General features: G+C 47.1%; 1 protein-coding gene across 1 annotated transcript in view; it reads right to left on the minus strand.

Annotated features, from left to right (window-relative positions):
* Positions 1-23,081: 23,081 nt before the first annotated feature.
* GAD2 (glutamate decarboxylase 2) overlaps positions 23,082-24,864 on the minus strand; it is a 65,832-nt gene continuing 64,049 nt past the window's right edge. Inside the window, exon 16 of the mRNA XM_022580532.3 lies at positions 23,082-23,368. Coding sequence (XP_022436240.1) covers positions 23,195-23,368 — 174 coding nt within the window. The 3' untranslated portion in view covers positions 23,082-23,194. The remainder of the gene's footprint in view (positions 23,369-24,864) is intronic.

Below are 24,864 nucleotides of genomic sequence, written 5' to 3' on the forward strand. Positions count from 1 at the left end.
CCTCATATCTCCTTATGAGACTCATTTTAAGCTGTTAGAGTGAATTCAGTTTGGCCCTACTACTAAGGTATTACATTTCTAGTCTTTATTGAATTTCCCAGGGGGTTAACAAGGTATCCTCACTCTGGCTGGATGGAATTTAAATGTCTTCCTATCCTATGTGAGACCTAGGAATTGTTCAGCTTAAAAAGCTTCCTTGAAGTTACTTATTTCCTGACCGTATAGAGTTTTTCTCTTTACATGTAGAGCTCAGTATTCAGTCAAAGACTCACGGAAATTCTATGCACATTCCTGGGGTTCTATATAGCTTCCTCTAATCTGTCTTCTCAACTCAGTAAGGCCTCCATGCTCTGCTTAGGTTTCCCCTGGGAGCAGTACAAAAACTGCCTCCAGACAAAAAGCTAGAAGTATCATCAGGGTGACTTCATTTGTTTCCCTTACGTCAGGGACCACAGTCCTTTGCTGTCTATTTTCAACATCTGAAAGCTTTTACTTCACCTATTGCATCCAGTTTTCTAAGTTACTTACAGTGACAGGTCTAGTCCAGTATCATTTATTCTGACATGACTGTGGGCAGAAACCCTACTTAATGGTCTGTGTCAACCTTGACCCCAATTTCCCTTTACCCTGAGGACACAGAGAAACAGCAAGATTTTTCCTCCCATTCATCTTTCATCTATTCTTGCTATATGGAGCTGTGTACTTGCTGTCAGGGCTCTGCAAGCAACTTCCCCTGAAGCATTCTAACCAGGCCGTGAAAATGATAGATAAACCTGGGTATAACCACCTAGGGAGCTGACCTGTGTACTCTTAGGAAAGAAAGAGATATGAAAAGCGAGAGGAGGAAGAGCAGAAGGAAGACAAAGAGGAGGAAAATAAATTCCAAAAGGAGAACAGATAAGGAAAAGAACAAGAACTTTAAATCTCCACGAATTAAGTTTTTCAAAAGAATCAGAACACTTATGCCTCAGCCCTGAGGCTCACCAGGATTGCTGTGAGCAGTAGGGACTAGAAAAGGGGCCAAAATATGTCTTTTGGATCATTGCATTTTCTCCCTTTTGCAAGGAAGGGCATATTTATGGTAAGAAATCCTTACAATAAGACAGTGAAATGTGATGGTGATAGGGAAAATATTCTAACTTAATAAATTTTTAAAAATGCAAAGTTATCAAATGAGGACAACGGATTTTGGAATTGGAGTGAAGAGGTGTTGAGTGCTGGAGACATCGGTTGCGACTTGAGCCTGTTTCTAAATAAGTGTTCTAGCTGTGCTGAATAATACAGCCAAGGCAAAGTGGCGCCTCTCAGCTTCCGTAGCAAAAATGGCTCACTGCATGTAGTTTACGACAGCAGTAAATAACCCATCCTGAAAGACAACAGGGATTGAGTTATTCCTTCTTACTTGTAGTTCTGATTTCTTACTTGCATTCCAGACTTGGCTCTTTGGAAACAAAACCCATACTGTTGCCAAAGTTGCTAGAGTTATGCTAGTTATCAAAAGTGATGGTATTTTTTCTGACAAAAGACAGCTGGAAATTTAATGTGCTTTTTTTGTTAACGTTGTAGTTTTTTGTTTGTTTTTGGCTTAGTCGGGGGAAGAAATGCCCTTCTTCGGTAAAAAGCCTCAGCAATCAGACCGAACAGTCTGGGAATTGCAGGGAATTTCCTGGGAGTGTTTTTCTACCATTTTTCAGGGACAAGCAAAATCTAAAACTAGTTGTTTCTTGTTTCTCCTTTTTTTGTTAAATTGGGTCACTACGGCAGACCAGGAGTTGAAGATGTGAAACAATGTCTCAAAGTACAGCTATTTCAACATGGCCGTTGGCAGCAGTTTAAGTGACCAAACACATGCATGAGCTCCTGCCATTAGCTACGTGAATGCTTTCTCTATTTGGAGCTGAGAAAAGAAAAGCCTTCCCTGAAGGACGATTTCAAGCAAGAATTTCTTTTAGCCACCAACACGTGTGTTTGCTGGATCTTCCTGGTCGGTCCACCCCTCTCCTTAGTAAGTGAGAGCAGCTCGGAAGGAGGGAAAACTCATTGATTCTAAACTAAGGCTGGGATCACTGAAGCTGTGGGAGCCGGTCAGTACCTGCGGGGGTGGGTGCATTTTCAGCAGGGGTATGCCGGTGCCTCCTGTCTCTAACGCGTCTGTGACCGGTGGCACCCTAACGGGAATGATGCCTGTGTCCTGGGGGAGCTGGAGCACACAGCGGCCACACCACGGCTGGGCTCAGGCCCTGATGAGCGCCGTTCAGTTCCTGACTTCCATTCTGAAGTCCAAGGCAGAGAGGAGCCAGCTGGGATAACCTTGCCAGTGGCAACACCAGCAGCTGACAGTGGAAGGGGAGGGTGGTATCTTCAGGTGGGGAAATACATGAAGAAAGAGAACACCACGGGCAATGCCATCTAAGTATTTATAGCCTCATGAGAGAGAGAGAGGCACACACTCTCAGGCAGCATCCATAGAGAAAGGAGTCAGAAGTCACTGTCTCAACACCTTCAGACATCAAAGAGCAAAAGTAATGAAGTTAAGAAAAGGGTCATGGGCTGAATTGTGTCTACTCCCCGCCACACCCCAGCCCAGACATTCATATGTTGTAGCCCTAACCCACAGGAGCTCATAATGTGACTGAATTTGGAGATAGGGCCTTTAAAGAGGCAATTAAGTTAGAATGAGGCCACTGGGGTGGGACCTAATCCAATCTGACTGCTGTCCTTATGAGAAAAGGAGATTAGGACACACAGGATATAAAAAAATTAATAAGTAACAGAAGCCTCAATTGAATGGAATCAGGAGACCAGCAGGGGGAGCCCTCACAGCCAGAGGCGACAGCAGATCCCAACAGGAAGAAGACTCCGCCTCTTTCCTGGCAGGGCTCAGCCAATGAGAAGCCACGGACTCTTTGTTTCCTGTAGCCACCACACCCACTTCCTTTTCCTCCCTACAAAAGCATCCTCCTCCTTTTGCTGTGCAGGGTCTTGCAGACGGCTCACCATGGTTGTGGCCCCCAAACTGCAATTCTCTGCTGATCCGCCAGGGAATTCCTGAGGGTAGAGGGATTTGGAGCGAGAATTTAAGAATCCGACCGGCCTGAGTTTGAATCCTTGCTGTATCACCCTCAAGTTCATAAACTTCTCTTCATCTAAGTTTCCTCAACTAGAAACTGGGGGAAATAAAAGCACTGCATAGGACAATTGGGGAATTTGAAAATAGTGCAAGATATGATGCTCAAAATTGCTTCTTTGAACCTTAAGGTCTGATGGTGGTTTTTCAGGGCTTGCTAAGTGGGTGGAATGTCTTCCACTAAAGCAGACCCATCCTTGTGTCTCTGTCCCACATATACTGGGGTTCCAGAGAGGAGTGCATTGTGGGAAAGGGCCATGCAGCTGGCATTAGGCAGTGACAGCCACTGTCGTGCCCACCTGGCATGAGCATGCAGGGACAGGGCAGCTGGGACTAGTATTGAAACATGGGTCACGCTGGTGGTCCCAGCCCATTGGCCCCGGGGCATCAGACAGGAGAGCTGGCAGACGCGGAGAAGGCCTCTGCCCCCAGACCACGGACATCGCAGACTCACTCTCCTCTATCTCACAACCACGTGTGCAATCTGAAGTTGATTGTGGTTCAGCAGGCAAATTGCTGCTCGGGGATGGGGTGTGTCAGAAACCATCAAAATCCTACTTTTCAGACTCACAGACATAAAGAACAGAGTTGTGGTTGCCAAGGGGGCATGGAGAGGGAAGGACTGGGAGTTTGGTGTTAGTAGATGCAAACTATTACATTTAGAATGGATAAACAACAAGGTCCTACTGTATAGCACAGGGAACTAGATCTAATCTGGTGAGATAAACCATAATGGAAAAGAATAGGAAAAAAGAATGTATATATGTGTATGACTGAGTCACGTTTCTGTACAGCAGAGATTAGCATATTGTAAATCAACTATACTTCAATTTTTAAAAATTGGAAAAATTTATTATTATATATGTGCATATATATACATATATGTATATATATGCACATATATAATTATATATATTTTTAATATACATATATACATATGTATAATATATACATACATATATGTGTATATACATATGTATATATATACATATATATATGTATATATATCCTTTATTTAACCAAGACTTGAAAAAAGGTAAAGTTAATGCTCAAATGTAGTAACCATATGAGCCTAGTTTTCTGAGATAACAACTCCCTTATATTCTCTGTGCACTTTATTTGTTTTCTGTTTTATAAGTCCTACCGCATATGTCTTTTTGTAAATTTCTTCAACCCCTTTATTGGGAAGATTCAGGTTAAAAATTTTCAGTAAACACTGCATATGAAATCAGTCAATCAATCAATCCTAGTTTTCTCCCAGAGAGTTTCATGACCTCAGTCACTCATCTGTCAAGCGTGTATGTTGGACAAGATGCTCCCTAAGGCCCTTCCTAAGGGTTGTTTTATGCTCACATGTGCAGAACAGCAGCTAAGGGGGAAGGTGGTCAGGTCTGGCCCAGGACAGGATGGAGCCGGCCGGCTTCTCTCCTCGGCCAGGAGAGCGGCGGGTCAGTGTCAGCGTATCCATGCGTCCCGCCTGCCCAGACCCGGCTCAGAGACTGGTAAATGCTCCAACGGGGCAGGAAGACCTTTGGCTGGAAGCCGGAGGGACAACGTGCTGCTACCAAACCACTAGCTCTGTCAAGACTGTGTCGCAGCCAGTGGGTGACTTGGACAGAATCTATGGGCTCCAGACAACGAGCAATACCAGCCTCCCAGGTGGGGCTCGGCCCGAGCACCCAAACCCAACTCTGTGCTCGAACTCCCACTCCCCTGCCTGCATCCAGGCCCAGCACCGACGTAGAAGATGTGCGGCGGGTCCCCAACACACAGAGAGCACACGTCCACACGAGCGCCCGGTGCTTGGGATCTGGGAATTGAGCTGCAAGGCATCCAGGCCGGGGGCTCCTCTGAAATCCCTAGCAGAACCCAGAGAAGGGGGGAACAGGTCGTTTACAGTGGACAGCAGCTGGCATGAGCATGCAGGGGCTGCGTCCAGAGGCATATAAGATCTTAGCTCCCTGATCAGGGATCTAACCTGCGCCCCCTACAGTGGAAGCGCAGAGTCTTAACCCCTGGACCACCAGGGAAGTCTCTGGTCTCCAGGCTTTTTGAAGCTGGCAGCGAGGCCTGGGACAAGGAGAGGAGACACTTCTTCCCAGTGTCTTTGCGAACGGTGAATAGGAGCTAGTGCCAGAGGCCTTGATTCTGCCACTCTGATGACAACAGCGGGAAGACGTGCAGGTGGGCAAGCACCTGCTCACCTGGTGAGCAGTCAGGCTCTTCCCCATCAGATCCACGGCCAGGCTGCCATTTCCACACGTGGCCGCCGCCCTTCAACGTTGTCTTCCTTAGACTGAGCAGAAAGCCCCGGCCGTGGAACTGGCCCTGCCCGCTGGCTGAGGCCCTGCCTTCTGGAACCCGGTGGCGCTTACCCCACCTGCCATCTTCTCCACTCAACCCTTGAGAGTTCAATTCCCCAGGCCCTCCCAGCACAGGAGAAGCTGGCGCCAGCGCTGAGGCGGACAAGACAGAACATCCTTTGTCTCAGAGAGCTCACAGCGGGGAGGGGACGAACAGCTTCTGGTTGTTATTTGGCCACAGCAGCAAGGATCCATCAGAACTGGTTTAGGACCCATTCTCACCCGTCAAGAAGGACTGAAATCCCTGAGCCCCACGCTCTCTGACACCCCAGGTAAGATCCCCTTTGCTCAGAGACGCCCCCTGGCAGCTGTCCCTTCCCGAGAGCAGCAAGTTCCGTTTTCTGTTACAGGAGGGAGAGGTAGGCTCTAAACGCAAGAGAAGCAGCAGGTGCTCTCAGCCGATGGCAGGCAGAGAAATGACCAAAACACGAAGGCCAACAGCGAGCTGAGGTGGCAGGGAGGGGTCAGTGCGATTCCAGAGGAGGTGGCAGAAAAGGCCGCTGAAGGGATGACTTCTGAGCTGAGACGTGAATAATGAGGAAGCAGCAGCCATACTGAGACACCCAGTGACAGCCATGGCCTGGGCATATTTTGAGCGAGAAAATGTGCCTCAGACTTAAAAATGAGAATTCGGAAGTACAGAAAAAGAAAACCACGGTCCAGCAGGACCCCTGCAGGCCAGAGGACAGGCCGAGGCCTCAGGGGACGGGACGGCTGGGGCCACCTATGAAATCCCCAGAGTCCAGCCTCTCTAAAGCACTCAAGCTGAGACCTGATGAGAAGGGCGTCACCGGAAGCCGAGCCAGCTCTTCGAAACAGCCGTGCCTGGAGTCCGCAGGATGCTGTGAGCCGACTGGGCCCACCATTTGCGTGGCATCTGGATTTAGCAGCTATAAAAATAACAATCCTATATGCCGCTCATGCTGGTAGGTACTGCTAAGCCTTCTTAAAAGGCTCAAAGGGTGCAGCTGTCTCCCCGCCAAGGACAAGGCTCTGGAGATTCCGGTGACGGGTGGGACCTGCCCACGAGACGGTCTTAGGGGCAGCTGGAGACAGGCTGGGGCTGATGCTACAACCTTTACCAAGTCACTCTGCCCTCCAGACTCCAGCCCAGCCGGGGACTGTGGGGACCAGCTCTGCTCCGCCCCATCAGGAAGCTGCCCAGGGTGCGGGTGAGAAGCTCTGTGAGTCGGAAGCACCTAATATGAGGCAGCAGCGTTGTTTCTGGGGGAAAAGCTACGTTTGAGATACTGTTCAGACTTCCCTGGCTGACTTCCAAAGTCTTTCATGTTTGCATGTGCATCTCTACCGAGGGGAAGGTCTCCCTAGCGCTGGGCCTCAGCAATGCCCAGACACGAGGAAGGGGCGGGGAGAGGAGGTATGGAGGGGGGCGGGGGAGGGGGTACGGGGAGGACTCCTGAGTGGAACCCCCTCCTTCTCCAGGTGTACCCAGATCCCACACACGTTCCTTTCCCTAAGGCACCCTCAAGGCCGGCTCTGTCTTGGTTCTCTGACCTCCCTCCTTCCCTCCGGGGCCACACTCGGGGTGCGGGGGGATGTGAAGATGGGGCCAGGGAGCTGAGACCCTGAGGGCCATGCCGGGTCCTCGCCGTGAGGGCGGCAGGGCGGGCTGTCTTCCACGGGGTGGCCACGGCAGGCCTCTGGGACGAAGTGACATCTGAGGGGCGTCGGAATGAGAAGAGTTTCTCACGCAAATCCGTGGGGGGAAACGTGCCAGACAGAAATCAGAGCTCAGAGAAAGGTCCTCAGTCGGGACAGGACTGGGTGACAGGAATCCCCTGGATGGAGGGGGCAGTGGAAAGGGGGTGCAGACGGACGTGTTTACATCAGCAACACCGTGCATCCTGTCCGGCCCTTAAGGAGCACTGAGCACTTTCTCTATTTAGGTTTTGCACGTCTCTGAGGTTCCTGGAGCTGCGGCAACAAATGGCAGCTGGATGGCTTCCAACAGCAGAACTTGACTTTCTCATGGCTCTGGAGGCTGCAAGTCGGGAATCGAGGCATTGGCCACGCTCTCTCCAGGCTCCACGGAAGACCCCTTCCTTGCCTCTCCCACTCCAGTCTCTGCTGTCACCGTGTGGTCTTGTCCCCATGTCTCCGGTCTCCGTCTCCTTAGAAGGGCACTGGTATTGGATTCCGGACCCACCCTAATCCAGTGTGACGTCATCTGCAAATACCCCCTCTCCAAACAGATCACACTCGCAGGTCTGAGACTGGAATAAATTTGCGGCGGGGAGAAGACCCAGACACTATAGCACTTTTCTTGACAGGTTTTTCTCTGAGCAAGGGCACTGCGAGGCCTTGGAGCACGGTGCTTAAACACAAGCTCTATGCTCTGGCTTCCAGGCTCTACAACCTCGTGAGTGCGCCCAGGGCAAGGCTGTTCTCCTCTCCAAACCTAAGTATTCTTGTCTGGGAATAATAATAGCAGCTACCCCCCTCAAACCATGGTGAAGATTACATGAGTTAACATATGTTAAAAAAGAAAGAAAGAAAGAAAAACGTATGCTAAGTGCTTAAGTTGCGCTGGGCACATTGTAAGGACAATGCTTGTGTTTTTCCCTTGCTTATACTTTGTTGCAATTTTGAATGGCACCTTTCCTCCATTATATTCTCTAATGGTTATTGCCGGTGACTTGGAAAACTATCAATTTGGGTATAGTGATCTTGTACCTGCCATCTATTAGAATTCTTAGTAACCATTTTCTAGTTGCTTCTCCTAGATTTTCCTGGTAGTAATCACATTAGCTTCAAGATACTAAAAAATTACTGAAGTATGACATTAACTAAATGACTGTAGAGCCCCATGAACTGACATTCAAGAAGCACCTTCTACACATTCTTCTCTCCAGAGACAGGCTCAGAGACTCTGCCACATTCCCCAATCGTGATAAAGACATGTGTCTACTTTCTCGTCATGTCAGAACCATTGTCCAGACCAAAGCAATACAGCTTTACGAGGGCAGGGGCCACGGGTTTGAGTCCTGATCTATCCCCATTATGGGCGAAGCCTGGTAGATACAGGTGCTCGGTGTGTTGACTAACTTCATGAACAGATAATCTCCCATCAAAACGACTGACAGGACAGCCTTCCAGGCTGTCACACGGCGAGAACCCTGTCTCGTGCGGTGCTGAGATGAAGATGCAGAAACTCTCACCTGTGATCATTCCTGTCCCCATCCTTTCAGCCGTCAAAAGTCGGATGGGAAGAGCTAGGTGCAAGTGCAAAGCTGAGCTACACACAAGTATAAGACACAAGAGTCACACAGCTTAACAGTGACGGCCCGAAACCCAGGCCAAGACCGATGGGGCTGGCCCCAGATCTAACAGGGCTGTGAAGAAAATACTTTGAAAAAATGAAAAATAAAAGCAGAATTAAACCTTTTTTGGATTCCCAATCACAGGGTCATCTGGTATCTTTTTCCTTACAAAAGTGCATGCTGGGAAACACTTTTTTGTGTGGGCTCACTTTTTTAAAACAGGAGTTTAAAACTTGTTTGATTAAAAAAAATAGAATCAATGCACATTAAATTAAAGCTGATATTAAGAAGGTTATTAAAAATATGAGGCTGTACAAACGAAATCCAAGGCACCTCGTCATTATTTTACAACGACACGCAGTGGCGAGAACAACCTTGAAGGCACAGCTCCCTTGGCAGCAGAGCACCCGCGGAGCGCCGACGCCTCTTACCTCCAGCTTGTGGGCCCTCTCCCTGCTCAGGGCCTTCGAGGGGAAGCTCTGGTTGTTGGCTTCCGCCAGAGAACGAAGATCAAAATAATACTTGGCATAAACACTGGAGGGCACGTTGATGTTGAACTGGAGCAATTCGAGGAACTGTCGCTCCAGCTCGTTCCTGCAGAGAAAGACAGAAACGCACAGCTCAGCCGCCGTCCCCACCCGCGGCCCCCTGGGCAGGCTGCTGGACACAGCCAAGTCCACCAGATCCAGTGCCCGGAAGAATGAGGCCTGATTAACTGGGATGATCACCAGAAAGTGCTTCAGGGCGACCCTGACACAGACTGAGCGCGTTTGCGCGCGCGCGCGCACACACACACACACACACACACACACGCACACACATGGCAGGCTCTGGCCTCACCTCTCCGCGTGAACCATCGGCTCAAACAGGGGACAGAAGATGCAGTCGAGAGCTGTCAAGTGGAGTCCAGCGAGAGCGGACAGCAGCCTGGAGGACAGGCCTCCCCAAGACCTGGAGGACCGCCCTTCCCGGGAGGAGACGGTGGGGACACGCTGACCGGCTTCCTCGGGACCACGGGAGGGGAGGCGGTTCCCCAGCCCCAGCGCACACCCGTCAGCTGCAGGGCACGTGAGGACCCCCTGCTGGGCCCACCCGTCTGATCCGGCAGGTCTGGGTGGGCCCGAGAACGTGCATCCCTAACACTCCCGCGAGCTGCTGCTGGGCCTGCTCGCACGCTGAGAACCACTCGACGACAGCGCCCGGTCCATAAGGGGGCCAACCCACTTAGAGCTGGATGAAGAAGAACCACGGCGGCCACAATGCATCTGAAAACTTCCCCAGTCTGCAGGCCTACTTCTCGGAAGTTACTGCGGGGAGGAGGGGGTGGAAGCGTGCTCGGCGACAGGTCTGTCTGGGAGCCCTGGTCCTGGGCCACCTCCCCGGGCAGCACCCCGGGCTCACTTCTGTCCTTTATCACAGTCTCCCCGCCTTGTCTCCTCGAAGCCAGAAACCGTGACATTTGACGGTGCAGCCTGGCCCCAGCTCAGCACCTAACACGCCCTTGGCGCTCCATAATTCCTGTTACTGAAAGGAGCGGTCCAAGCTCAGCCTGGGCGGAGGGATCCAGGGAAGGCTTCCCGGAAGTGAGAGCTGAACTGAGCCCCGGAAGCGACCAACTCCGGCGGGGAGGAGCCAGGTGGGGGCGGGCTGCTTCTGGCGGGGGGGCGGGGCAGCCCGTCTGCTTCCGGTCAGGGGCCCCATCCAGCCGTCCCAGCCTGTTTAGCGCTGCTATGACAACGGGGGCGGGAGCACTGAGGCGGCAGGGAGGCTGGGAGGTGAGCAGGGTGGCTGGTTCACCGACGGAAGCTCCCAGGCAGATCAGAAGCGAGAAACCTCAGCAAGTCGTTATCGAAGGCCTGAGCGCCTCGAGGGAGAGACCACGACGTCGCATCCAGTCATTTAATCGGAGGGGCTGCTTCGATGCAGCTTCGAGAAAGAGGTAAAGCCCCAAATGTGTGTTGTGCTAAACTTTACACTTTTAATGACTTGTATTTATGCCTCCTTTACGTGAGACTTAAGAGGTCATCCTGTGAAATACTGGAACTCAGATAAGATTTTAACAAGGTGTGTCAAAAATACCGCTAAGGCAGAAGCGCTCTCTCCTGGACGACCTGGGAGCTGCCTGTGGACCGACTGCCGCCCTGTGGCCAAGAGGCGCCACTGCAGATCCCATTCTCCAATGCCAGGAAGAAAACCTTGCTTTTAGTATAAACTTTAAGAGAACTAGTCTGCCTCAAATGGTATCTAGACACCACTGTCTCTTGTTGAGGGTATAACTAGGATTAAGGTCACGAGGAATCTGGTTTTGAACAAGGTGACGGGTTCCTTAGGGAAAAAACAGCCTTTCTGAATATTTGTTTTCTTGAATGTTTCTGTTTAAGTTTGGGGGGAATAAAGATTTTAGAGCTGCTGTGTTTTCAAACTAAGGCAAGATTTAGAAAATAAAAATAATTCCCCAAATTTGAATTTTCAAATGTCAGCAGTACATCCTCCAGGGACATCAGACAGCTTGTTATGTGATAAACCATCAGAAAACTAACAGTGATGCAGAAAATGGGCTTGATGGATTTACAGCTCTCAAGGGGATAATTACGAAGAAATAGTCCTGATGTAAAGCTCTATAATAAATAAATTCAAGTCAATAAACAAAAAACATTTCAGAAATATTTTAGCTCAACGTTGTAAAGAAACCCAACTGAACTGATGCCATTTAGCAACTTGCAAATGGAGTAAAGAGAGTTGTTTTCATCACCTAATGGCCTGTCGGCTTTTCTAGAAAAATGGGCTCACTTTAAAGACCAGCCACCAAGCAGCAATCACACTTCTGGGCACAGACCCCAAAGAACAGAGAGCAGGGCCTCAGGGAGGTGTCTGCACACCCGTGTTCGTGTTCACGACAGTGTTACTCACAGCAGCTGAAAGGTGGAAGCAACCTACTTACTGTCTGGATGACAATTATCTTAGCAACTGTTTTCACCTTGAAATATAATCAAGAATTTTTTTATATTTTTATTTTATTTTTCTTACTATCAAAATCTTCCTATTTGTCTTACTTTTTATAATAAAGAATGACAGATGCAGGAAGGAGTCGTACAGGTCTGCAGCAGGAAAAGGCTCTGGCAAAAGACCCAAAAACACAAACAAGTGCTCCCAGGGCAGCACAAAAATGGGGTGCCCAGTGAACCAGCAACCAGAGGAAGCAGGGGCCAGGCTGAACAGGAGCCCGTAGTGGTCACTGAGTCCAGGGACTTGGATGTGGATGGGACACAGTGGAACCTGCTCCAGCTCAGAGCTTCCTCAAGGAAGCCAGACAAACAAGACCAGAAAAATATGAGCAAGAATCGTGTCAGAAAGGCCTGTAAACCGTAAGGAACTATAAGAAGTTCAACCTGATTCAGTGTTTCCAAAACAGCTCGTTTCTCCTGAGAGGCTCTGACCCTGCCTCCTGTACACCCAGCCCCCAGGATGCCGCTAAGTGTGAGCTCAGGATGGTGCCCTGAGAGAGGAGAACGCGCAGCCTGACCAGGATGCACAGGGGGACCTCGGGGACAGAACGCTCATTTTAAGCAGGTGAACTTGCAAAATGTGACAAAAGCAGTTAAATTTTACCTTCTCTCTGAAACAGAACAGAAACAGGTAACATTTTAGCCCATCTGCTGCCTGTCATCGGTTTGCAGTGTACAGAGCTGGGATGAACCTCACCGCAGACGGAGAGCAGGAAGGTAAAGGAAGGTTCGCCTAGAATACAGTTTCAGTGACCAGTTTCACAAACCAGAAGGTGTCACCAGTACCTGTTCGGGACCCACAGGATGAGACATACAGGTTTTTGCAAATCCTATCTGCAACCATGTCCTTTCTCGGCCAGCACACAACAGACGTGCAGTCACATTCACTCACTCCACGCTGTGCACGTCCACAAAGGGTCGCGTTTCCTCTGCAGAGGCCCCCGGCCGCACTCACATGTCCTCCACTGTGCTGTCCTTCAGGATCTGGCAGTGGTCCACGTTCCACTACTGCCTGGTCATCCCACGCCTTGGAGGCCAGCAGGATGCCCCCCAGAACAATCCGCTCCCAGTTGGCCAGACAGATGTCAGTCTCTGCGTACGTTAGAAGCCTTTCGAGGTACACCTGGAAGGCACGAGCACGCCAGCGCCCGGTGCCCTGCCTTGTTCCTGCTGCACCCTTGCCAGCACACGCAAACCAACTCCTAGCCGTTCACCGCACTCCCCAGCTCAACTTTAAACAGGCGCTGATGGCCTGATCACACTTATTTTAAGAAGTCAAAGGCCTCAATGAGTCTGAGGCAAAATGGGCTGAGAGGCACACTCCGTAACTGGACGTGTGGCTGAGGCCAGGCCTTAGGACTCCGGGGCAGGAACATGTTCTAGGAGCCGCGGGTTAATTTCTCACTCTACCAACTGTGACATCAACACACATTCGACAAACCACCAACGAGCCAACAAGGAAAACAAAGTGTGTGAAGGGAAGAAACCGATTTTTTCCATCTGTAGTTGTTTCTAAATTAAATTTTTATTTTTGAGGTAATTGTAGATTTATAGGCAGTGTTGATAAACCTATTGTTTTCATCATTATGGTAAAATACACATAAGATTTACCACTTAACCATTTCCAGTGTATAGTTCTGTGGCATTAAGAACAGTCGCCGTGCTGTGAAATCACCACCATCCATCTCTATTTCTAGAACTTTTTCATCTTCCCAAATTGAAATGCCGTACCTATTACAACTCCCCAGTTCCCCTCCCCCAGCCCCTGGCACCCACCTTTCTACTTTCCGCCTCCTGGCTATGACTACTCTAGGTACCTTACATGGGTGGAATCACAGCGTATTTGTCCTCTTGCGATTGGCTTCCTTCACTGAGCATAATGTTCCACGTTGTAGCACGTGTCAACATTTCCTTCCTTTTCCAGGCTGAATAATGATCCATCGTAGGTACAAACCACATTTTGTTTATCCATCACCCACTGATGGACATTTGAGGGGTTTCCTCTTTCGGCTACTGTGAATAATGTTGCTGTGAACGCTGATGTACAAGCATCTGTTCGAGCCTCTGCTTTTGATTCTTTCGGGTATACACCCAGAAGTGGAACTGCTGGATCATATCATAATCAATGTTTAATTTTTTGAAGAACCACCATACTATCTTCCACAGAGGCTGAACCATTTACATCCCCACCGGCGATGCACAAGGGCTACAATGTTTCCACGTCCTTGCCAACACTTGTTGTTTTCTGGGGTTTTAAAAAAAATTGTCATCCTAAAGGGTGTGAAGTGGTTTTTTTTTCTTTTCTTTTTCTTTTTTTGCTGTATGCTGGCCTCTCACTGTTGTGGCCTCTCCCTTTGCGGAGCACAGGCTCCGGATGCGCAGGCTCAGCGGCCATGGCTCACGGGCCCAGCCGCTCCGCAGCATGTGGGATCCTCCCGGACCGGGGCACGAACCCGCGTCCCCTGCATCGGCAGGCGGACCCTCAACCACTGCGCCACCAGGGAAGCCCTGCTACTTGCTTTTTGAGGCACTGGGAAGTCTTTAGTGGCCTGGGGAGACCAAGTCACTCTTCCTTCTCGTGGTGTGCGGCCAATGATTCATTCTCCTTGTATAAATGGAAGCTGGGAGGGCTTGGGGATGTGAGCATGTTAGCCATTCCAGTGAAGCCAAAGCTGATGCCCATGTCATTGGCTGTAACTCTGCTGGGTGCCTGTCTGAGGCAAGGATGCTCCCTGGGGAAACGGGTTCAAATAGCTACTGGATGATTCATCCCCACTGAGATAACTTACTTCCTCTTGTTCTTCCTTTCTGCTCAGCTACCCTGCCCAGCCCTCCTGGGTCTCTTTTCTCTGCAAAAGGGAAGGCTGAGTCTGTGGCCGAGGCCGCCTCAGTCCCCAGGCTGCGGTCCACAGGGATGAATCACAGAATGGCTTTCTACAGGGAGACGTGCTGCCACGTCCGCTCTGTGTTCAGGATGATCTTCTCTAGGTGAGTGAAGTAGGATGAAGGGCTTGCCTAGGAAGCCCGGTCCTTACAGGCAGCAGGCCAGAATCAAAATATATCGAACACATACTGAACATTCACTGTGTTCCAGGCACGGGTTCTCTTCTCATCTGAATCTTCACTATCATCCTAGGTGGTAAGTGCTAGTTTTGTCCTCACTTTACAGATGGAACTGAGGTTCAGAGAGGTTAAGTGATTTGCTCAGGGTCACAGAGCTAATCAGTAGCAGAGCTGGCATCTGAGGCCAGGCAATGTCTCCAGCAGCTGCCTTGTTGGGGGAATGAAAATGTGAGCACACAGATCCCATCTCTCCTGGCAGTAGCCTAGGTTCCCTGGGCATCACAAGCCCAGCCCTTTAGGCCACCTCCTCCCTGAAATTACAGTACTCACAAGCACTCGTAACACCTACTAAATCAAATTTGTGTTTATTTGGCCATGGTAGTCTCTGGGAAGGAAGGTAATGAGACTCGGTGCCTCAGTAGATGTCAAGGACAGGAAGAAATTTCCCTGGGACCCCTCTGCTTCTGTAATGAACACCTGTGGTGGTTTATCGTAAACGCTGGGCAGGTAATTTCAATGCTGCTTGGGTTAGCATGGGAATTGGAATCTCTTTACTATTACAGATGCAAAAAATATCAGGGGAGGTATGGGAATGGGGACATCTTCAAAAATCTCATCTACATTGGGGTAATATTGTTTTTACAGTCAAAACAAATCTCTTTCATCATTTAGTCTTAAAATACTCACATATACCCATGATGTAGGTATGTGTTAATTGCAGCTCATGGAAGGCCAGAAGAAAAAAAAAAAAAACCTTCTCTGATGTCCTTTTGGGATGAAGAGATTAAAACAATAATAGCGGCTTAGGGACTTCCTGGTGGTCCAGTGGTTGACACTCCACGCTCCCAATTTAGGGGGTGTGGGTTCAATCCCTGGTTGGGGAACTGAGATCCCACATGCCGTGCGGCACAGCCTAAAATAATAACAATAGTAGTAGTCGTCTTAATAATAATAATGATGATAATAGCAGCTTCATTTCTCTCTCCTTCTACTCATCTCCCTACCTATCCCCTACTGCAAACTTCCACTAAGAATTAACTGGGAAGGTAAGAATAAAGAAAAGAACTGAGTTTATTAAGTCATTTCTGATCAGAGTTTTCTTCAAATAAACAAGGACAGATGTTAAGCCAGGTGCTTTTCTCCTCAATGGACATTTCGATATATGTTGCTGAGAACTGTCGGTTTCCATGCGGTGGCAAATGGTGTCAAATTTGTACATCTGCTTGAATCATGGACCAGGAAACACTGTGTGAGGTACAAAAAGAATTGCCATTCTAATCACTGGAGCCTGGGTAACATCTAGATCGTGAAAGAGCCTGTAACTCACTCTCCTCTGAAGCCAACAGAGTGAAATGAAGAGATGCTCTTGATATTTCAGGGTCACAACTTCTCCTCCATCTATCAAAGGCTAATTTTGAAGGTTCTTGTTTATTTGAAACACCATGAAAGATCTTAGGTTCTAATATCTTTAAGGGGTTCCCTGGGTGAAGTGCAATAAAATGCAAGCAAGTACGAGGAGTCTAATGCCAAGAGATGTTGGGACGCGTGTGGCTTTGAAAATGAAAATATTATTGGGGCATCAGTAGCTTCTCACAACATGTAGACTACATCACTAGCCATAGTCTTTCAAAGCTTTCAGTCTAGCTTACAAATCTTCCATTCAATTTAAATAACATTTATTAAAAGCTAAGTGTCATGAGATGGAGTTTGGGGGTGGGGAGAATTGGAAAGATTTCATGGCATTAGTGGTTCTCAGATTTGTGGTTTATAGGAAAAATGCAGTTAGCAGGGTTGCTAAGTCTTTCTCTTGCCAAATAAGATATCATTGCTATCATTTTAGAAATGATAGGGCATTGATGAATGACAGCAACAATGAAATGCGTCAAGGGCATAATCTGAGATGAGAGACTGGCTTCCGCTGTACGAAACCCCTTCCTCATCGCGAACTTCTTATTCTGCTCCAAACTAGAGACATCTTCCTTCTCCCTGGGTCCTCGGGCCAGAGTTTGCAAAACTTTGGACGGACGATCTTTCAGAGTCTCTGCAGGTCTCTAAGCCTGTGATCAGAAGACCTGTCTTTGCCCTCAAAGTGAAACAGAAAGACTAGATTCACAGATGAGAAATGGCTGGAGAACAGTTTCAAGGCAACAGGGATGCCAGTGAGTGGCAGGTGACACAGATGAAACCCTTAGAATCGCGGTGTATTTACTTGGGGGCCCGTGAGGGAGGCTTTGGGGGAAAGGTGAAACTGAGTCAGGGCTTTTCAGGGATAGTATTTTCTTCTAATGAAAATGGGAGCAGCTCCCTTGGATTGGGCTTCTGGGAGTGGACTAGGCGAGCCCAGCTGTGAGAAAGGGCCATAGCACCCTCAGGAAGGAGCAGGCCAGATCTGGGGTGATCCGATATATTCTGATATATTCACTTCCTTGGCCTTTGGTCTATTTCTATCCACCCTCTCATCCCCTCACGTCAAAAGTTTTATCCCATCTTTGCTTTCACATGCAGTCATCTGTTCTCTCTATGGCAGAAAATTGTCCATTTGTAGTTATTTTATCCTTTTAGAGCAATTTTTATTTGACATTTTCCTGGGAAATTGCTAGTGTACCAATCCCTTGGGGGCTGGAAGAACAGGTTGCAGAATGAATGGCAAGCTGAAAAGGTGGTGACAGGAGCACAGAGTTACTCCCTAGGGCCTCCCCAGCCTCCCTGCCCTGGCCTTTCCTCTTTCCAAGCCTCTCCATTTCATGGTGGAATTCAACAGGTATGCCTGTTAACCAACCAAGTGTTCACAAGATGCTTTTGTAACACCACTATTGGTGTTGAAGGGACTCGGCCCCTCCAGTTCTCCTTAAACTTGAACACTGAGCTGGTGTTTGCTTTTGTTTTGTGTCAATAACCGAAATAAATTAGAATTTTATTGTTGGACCACCAAGTCCATTAAATTATAATGGATGTGTGTGTGTGTGTGTGTGTGTGTGCACACACTTTGATCTGTGTGGTTATATGTGTGTATGTGGGTGTGTATATGTCTTATATTAGATACATGATGTGCTGTTTGTGCTATGAATTCAGTTTGACTTTAGATAATGGCTATACTTCTCTGAGCTTCCTTTGTCCCACTCATAAAATAAAGGCGCTGGATTAATATATGAAAACATCTGGCACATGGTAGCCTGTCAGTAAAGGTTAGCTGAATTAATTAATGCATCTAAGGACCCTTCCAGGTTTATAAACCTGTCATCTTAAACCACCTTCCACCTACATCTTTCCTTTGGCGATCAAGTAGTCCCACCTCATTTCTCAGCTGAGGAAATGGGCTTGGTGGAGAACATGTCCCACACCAGGGGCAGAGCCGGTAATGGTATGGATGGAGTGCCTTCTACCTGTAGGAGAGCACCAGAGATTGGAGAGTCTTGTCAGGGCATGTGTGTGGTTAGAGGGCGGCCAGGAAGGAAGGGTGATGACACAGAAGCATAAGAAACAGACTCTGCTTATGATCAACATTGGGCGAGCAGAGGAAAATGCAGGAGAGGACGTTTCCAGCCTCAACCTGTTACGTACGAATACTGCTGACCAAGAGAAAGTAGGGAATTCAGAGGTCGCTGAGCACCGAAGGAGACAGCAAGAGCTGGTTTACAGAATTCACGTACAATTACCAGCGTTAGTACAATAACGAGATTTGTTGCACGCTATTGGGTACAAAGCACCACGCAAACTGCTAACATTTTATTTAAGCCGCACAAGAATCTGTGAAGATTACTGTTATAACAACGCCCGTGAAGATGTGAGGAATTTCGGGAGATTCTTCCCAGCCTGAGGCAACAATGGAAACCAAGGCACAAATGTCGAGGTGTTCCCTCTATATTTGGTTGGTGTCCACCAGTTCCCCTATAAGCAATATTGAAAATTTCCAGAAACTTCATCTCTTATGCCCTCCCCCCGCCATTTGTCTGCTTGAAGTATCAATACTATCTCTTCACTCCAGAATAATACCTTTAAGGGCATCTCAAACCCATAGGGCAGCCTGGACCTGATAAGGCAAATCAGGATACATTCCACTAGTTAAATCCTCGTGACGTTATAGCTTTTAACCCGCCTGCATTTCTTAACCTCTAAAAGCACGGGAGGAAAGCCCCCAGACATGTGATACCTCCCAGAATCACAACCCAAAGAGGTCCAGCAATAAACTCGACACAATGGAAGATACACAACAGCCCACGCATAGCCCGCACGTACGTTATACGCGTTGCATTGAGCACTGGCGTTGCGTACAGTTAGGTCCCGGCTGTCCTGAAATTCATGGGGGCCTCATTGGGCTTCCTGGGCACAGGCCATGGTCCATGGTCCACGGGTTTTGCTTTAGAGCTGAGAATCCAGGCAATGAGATATTTGATATCATTATGGCATTACTATTATCATTTTAGTTGGGATCATCGTATTGAGGACTTGTTAAAAAGGATTCTTTATCTTTTATGGATTCACATGAAAATTATTTGGTGTTGGGAGGACACGATGCAGGGGAAGGATGGATGAAACAAGATTCAGGCTCTGAATTAGTAACTTTTGAAGCTGGGTGAAGCCTTCATGGGAGGTTATTATACTTATTTTTCCCACTTCTGTGTGTACGTGAAATTTCCCATAATACATACATTTTTTGTTAAAGACTGGGTCTGACTGAAGGAGAAATCAGAGTGGTCAAGCAATATCCTGCAGAAGCGACTGTGGGAGTAAGAGATTTTTTCCCAGCAAAGATGCTCTGAGCTCTGTGACAGGTGAAGGGCCTTTGATGCAGGCAATTCCCTAGAAATGAGCCCCTCACACGGCCTGCAAAGCTGGAAATACACATCCAGAGCCTGAGATACGTCCACGTTTACACATTTATTTGGATTTAGAGAAACAACACATAAAATACTTTGATCATACACAAGTTTATATTTGGTAAGAAGAACAGGTTGCCATGTGTTTATAGTTTTTATTGATTTCTGTCCTTAATAACGGAGTGATGCTGGGGAGATGTCAATGTCCTTTGGAAACACTGACTGGGGACAGGACTTTGGCACAGGTAACTAATCAATACACAGCATTTGCACTTAGCATTTGAAAACAGGAGGGCACGTGCAAGGTGATACCCGCTGTTAGGTTCCTGGGTTCCTTGTCCTGCTGCTATATTTACACCCGTGCTTTCTTGGTCCGTATTCTGAGGAGTAGCACCTACTCCCAATCTTAGCAGGGACAGCGCCTGCAACGTTGGCTGTTTGTGACCCTCCATACTGGTTTCCTCTGTTCTTGGAGACACTGAAGTAGCATCCTCCTTGCATTTTGTGAAATCCCACAGTTCTCAAAGGAGATTTCTCAGCAGCGAGCGGAGCCGAGGGTATTCCCTGTGAGAGCTGAGGTGCAGGGCACACCGTTTAGCAGAGAGAGGGCGGGTGAGAGGGTTATGGGCACAGATGCGAACATGGTTCTCAGAAAATTAGTACGGCTACCACACAGGAAAAGACACATCAATAATATATTGTACAAGCTTTTACAGCAAAACATGTTGATTTGCAACACTGTAAGTTCATATCTAAAGTGCACAACCCCCATCTGAGGTGACGAGACAGTACTAGCAGTATAATAAAGGCAACACAGTTACACACACAACTGATTTCCTTTTCTTTCCTCACGTCCTTGAGACAGTTCAGGAAGTCAATACCGTTTATGTGTCTCCGATGGAGACATACCACACTGTTTTTTCCAAGTATTTAAAAATAATAAACACAATGTTGCTATCTGAATGAAAATGGCCATGTCAATTGTGATTAAAGCTAAAGCCAAACTTTTCTAATATTTGTAAAGAATGGTCCCACATAAAGGCCTTTGGCACTGGGAATTTGGCTAAAGTTCAAAACAATCTCCCTTCCTTCCGTCCTTCCTTCCTTCCTTCTTTCCTCCCTCCCTTTCTCTTGAGTAGATTACAAACTTACTTTAAAGAATATTTATTAAGCTACCGGGACTTATCAGGCTTTTATTTACCTCCTTCCCTGGGTTATGGCTGGTAGCTTTTCACTGCATAGGATTGAGGAAGGCTCCCAGCAAACTTGGGGACGAACCTGGAAGGGGCAGGGGGTCGGGGAAGCAAGCTCTTGGTAAAAACTCTTTTGCTGGAACTTCAAACACAGGCACAAATGTTCCTCCTTTAAGTTCTGTCATACCATCAAGTGAAAAAGCAGCCGCTTCTGATAGAGAATCTATAACCCTAGATAGCAGCATCCTGGAGTAGAGAGGGATCTGTCCAGATCAGGGCACTGGGCTTCACCGTCTCCTCCAAGCAGGATGGTGGGTTTGATAATTAGTGTCTTCGCCTCTGAGATGGGGTCTGTGGCCTGAGGCTCACAATAGGTGGGCAGTTGTGTGCTTATTCTCAACAGCTAATTTCTAGAAAGGAAAGGAATGCTTGGCCATTAGACCCAGCCTAGAATGGGAGCCTTGTTCCTTCATGAAATTCTGGGGCACAGATAAAGCGTTTTCTTCTAATAGTCATAGGGAATCCATTCGCCTCCTAGACAGAGAGGGCCCAAAGCCATGTTCATCTCAAATATCAACGTTTTCATATATAACCTGGGAGAGAGAATGTAGCGGCAAGCTCAGGAAGCTTTCAGGTGGTTGGATCCCGTGGTCATATTAGGGGCCTTTTCTATTTGACGAAGGATGGGGTCCTCTTTCCTCCCTCATGCACCTACCATCTTCCTGACCACTGCTCTGACTGGGGCATACAGAAAGGATGAATGTTCCTAAATGTGCATCCACAGTCTGCATATATGGGTCCACTACCTCTTTGACTCTGACAGTCTGTGCCCCATAAATATCTATGGGAGCTCTCGTTAGCTCACGTCTCTCCATCAGGTTTGCAGGGGCAGAAGGATGCTTTTAAAATATTATTTTGAATTCTAAGGAGGATATGATCTCTACATAGTCTGGTCACTTTGGGTCTTGATGGGAGACAGATGATAAAAGAAGGTCTTAAGAGGCTGTCTCAAAATTCTAGGTGAGGACCTCATTTCCTGAGAGGAAAATAACCACTAATGGAGTAGAAATTAATTATTGGGAATCCCAGTCACGGGGAGCTTAGCAGGAGAGACTTTTGTGGGTCGGAATGGGGAGTGAATGGGAAAGAGCAATGACCCGGGAGGGGAACGACTCCTTCCTGGGCAGGGACACTGTGGCATCCAGGATGACATCATTATTCTCACACAGAGATCTAAGGCCAAGTTTAATTTTCTGGGCTCACCACATCTGGAGTGTGTTTCATGCCTCTGCTTGGGCTGATTAGATTTTATTTTTATTTTCTCTAATGAATCCAAATGACTTAATTAAAGAATACTGTTTGGGAAGATATCTCAAGAACCAGCATCAACCTTCTGTTCTAAACAGGCTGAACTGGAAAGCAGAATAGAGACGATGACCCTAATTTAGTCTAAGGTGAAGCGTGGCTGTCATGCCTACTGAGCGGGTCTACTAAGGTCCAATGGATGGAAAACTTAAATGGGAAGTAAGTCTTACTGTCGAGCTAACCAATCATTTTAAAGAACCTGCAGTATCCTTTTGTGTCTGTTTTGTAATACTAACTTTAGAGATGTGATAAGTCATAAAATGAACAGAAAGAAGGCATCATACCTTTTAAGAATTTTGTGGGCCTATGTTTCAGAATAACTTTGCTAAGTGTTTTATTGTGCCTCCGTTAAAAGAAAGAGAAAAAAGAATCTGGCTTAGTTTTTAATATCTGCCCCTGCAGTTTGTATAACCCATATAAAATAAAAATCTATATGTTACAAAATAGGATTTCTTTTTAATATATATATTTTCCTTTTGTAAAATTATATGTATTTAAATATATTTGAAATGTTGCTATAGGTAAATTAGAATTTTTTTTTCTAATACTATGAAAAAGGCAAGAGTTTTTTTATTGTCAGCATACATTCTATATTTACTTTATCCTTTTCACTGCACCCCAGAGAACCTTTTATGATTCAGGGGCAATTTGGCACTATTCAACCCTACTACTCTGAAGTGAAAATAAAGTTTGATTTGCACACTATATTAAAAGTAAGGGAAGTATTTGTAACAATTTTAAGCTTTTCCTTAGTGATTAGAACACAGCCTTTTGTCACTAATTATTAGAGAGGTATTCTAAACTTAAGAAAGGATTTTTAAAAGGAGCAATGTTTGTTTTTGATTTTTAAACTGTACTCTACTTTGACACCACAATACAGAAATAGATTTACTTTGGAACAAACTACAAGTACATTTACACAGTGTGTGACAACTTAATTGTCTACCTAGAGAATTGAAACAGCTTAGTGAGCTAGGTTATTATAAATCTTGTCCAAGGCGTTCTATTTCTTCAATCAGGAAGTCAATGTCTTGGTGAGTTGCTGCGGGGTTTGAGATGACCACGCGGAAGAAATTGACCTTGTCTCCCAAGGGCTGGTAGCTCACCATTGTGGTCCCATACTCCATCATTCTGGCTTTAATCACTGGAGCCACCTGCGGAAGAGACCAGACCACGACGGTGACTGTTTCTCCCGGGGACTCTTCCTTTCATGAAAGAACCCAATACCAAGTAGCATTTTTAGTTTTTAACTGAACAATCAGAACCATATTTGTCATCCCTTGAAGGAACTGCCTCTCACTTTTCTTGGGATCAGAGGGCTGGAGCAGTGTAACACCTTCAAGATCTCGAAGGTGCTAAAAGGAATAATCAGTGGTAGGCTATCATCAGGAGCTTGACTTTTTTTTTTTTTTTTTTTTTTTTTGCGGTGCGCGGGCCTCTCACTGTTGTGGCCTCTCCTGTTGCAGAGCACAGGCTCCGGACGCACAGGCTCAGCGGCCATGGCTCACGGGCCCAGCGGCTCCGCGGCATGTGGGATCTTCCCGGACCGGGGCACGAACCCACGTCCCCTGCATCGGCAGGCGGACTCTCAACCACTGCGCCACCAGGGAAGCCCTAGTTTTTTTTGTTTTTTTGTTTCTTAGGAGCTTGACATCTTGACTTTCTACTTAGTGTTTTGGGAGACCAAGAAGAATCTGATGTTGGTTCCAAGGCTAAAGAATTTGGCAATACAACATTTGGGGGATGGGTTTTTTCCCCCCTCATTGGAAGTAATACATGGTTCACAGAATTCACATGGTTCATCTTACCAAGATGTAAGGCTCACTATCAAGTGATGTGTGAAAATAAGCAGACTTTTGAGATCCTAACGCTATTTTCCTTCTTGAGACCCTAAAGCTTCCTAGTTTCTTTTTATTCTCCTTTTGCATTAACTCAGTTTATAAGATGTTTTGAAATATATTACCTCATAATCATGAAGAATCAGCTGAGGCAAAAAGCTGCACCCACAAGGATTTAACATTGCAGAATCAGATCACAGACACGATTTTACCACATTTATGCCAGATGGATGATTACAGCCCTTAGTCCTCTATTGTATACGAATTTAAGTTCAAACTCCAGTTCAGCACAAATGCCTTTTGTCACCAGCTCTGAGGACTCATCCAGTGCCCACCCAAATGAATCTGCAGCTCTGACAAGACCTCCTTATTCAATATCCCTTGGATGTACCACACATATTTTTACCCCTTCACACTGGTCCTCAGTCTCACCATGTCACACTTGTTCTCTTTGCTTAGAATTCCTTTTCACTTCCAGTTTGTATCCTATGCAGACTCCAAGGCTCCACCACAGTCCTACACCCACTAGGAAGCCTTTCCTGACTTCTGCAGTCCATTAGCATATTTTCTCTAAGTTGTAAGTACATGATCCTTATCCATAGATTCTGTCTATATTCTAATTTCCTATCATCCCCTCAGTTATAAGACAATACACTTCATCTTTGTACTTCAGCTGTAAGCTCCCGGAAGGCAGGGAGTGTCCTTCATTTCTTTTATCAGGACAGCACTGTGTGCACATGGAGGGCTCCCTGAGTCCTTATTGACTATAAAAAGTGGCATAAGAGGAAGAGCTCCTAGGATGAGGCATACGT

This window comes from Delphinapterus leucas, chromosome 2, assembly GCF_059928025.1.
Source record: "Delphinapterus leucas isolate spDelLeu-1000000601 "Yukka" chromosome 2, BTC_Dleu_Yukka2, whole genome shotgun sequence".
In the NCBI taxonomy this organism is placed as follows: domain Eukaryota; kingdom Metazoa; phylum Chordata; class Mammalia; order Artiodactyla; family Monodontidae; genus Delphinapterus; species Delphinapterus leucas.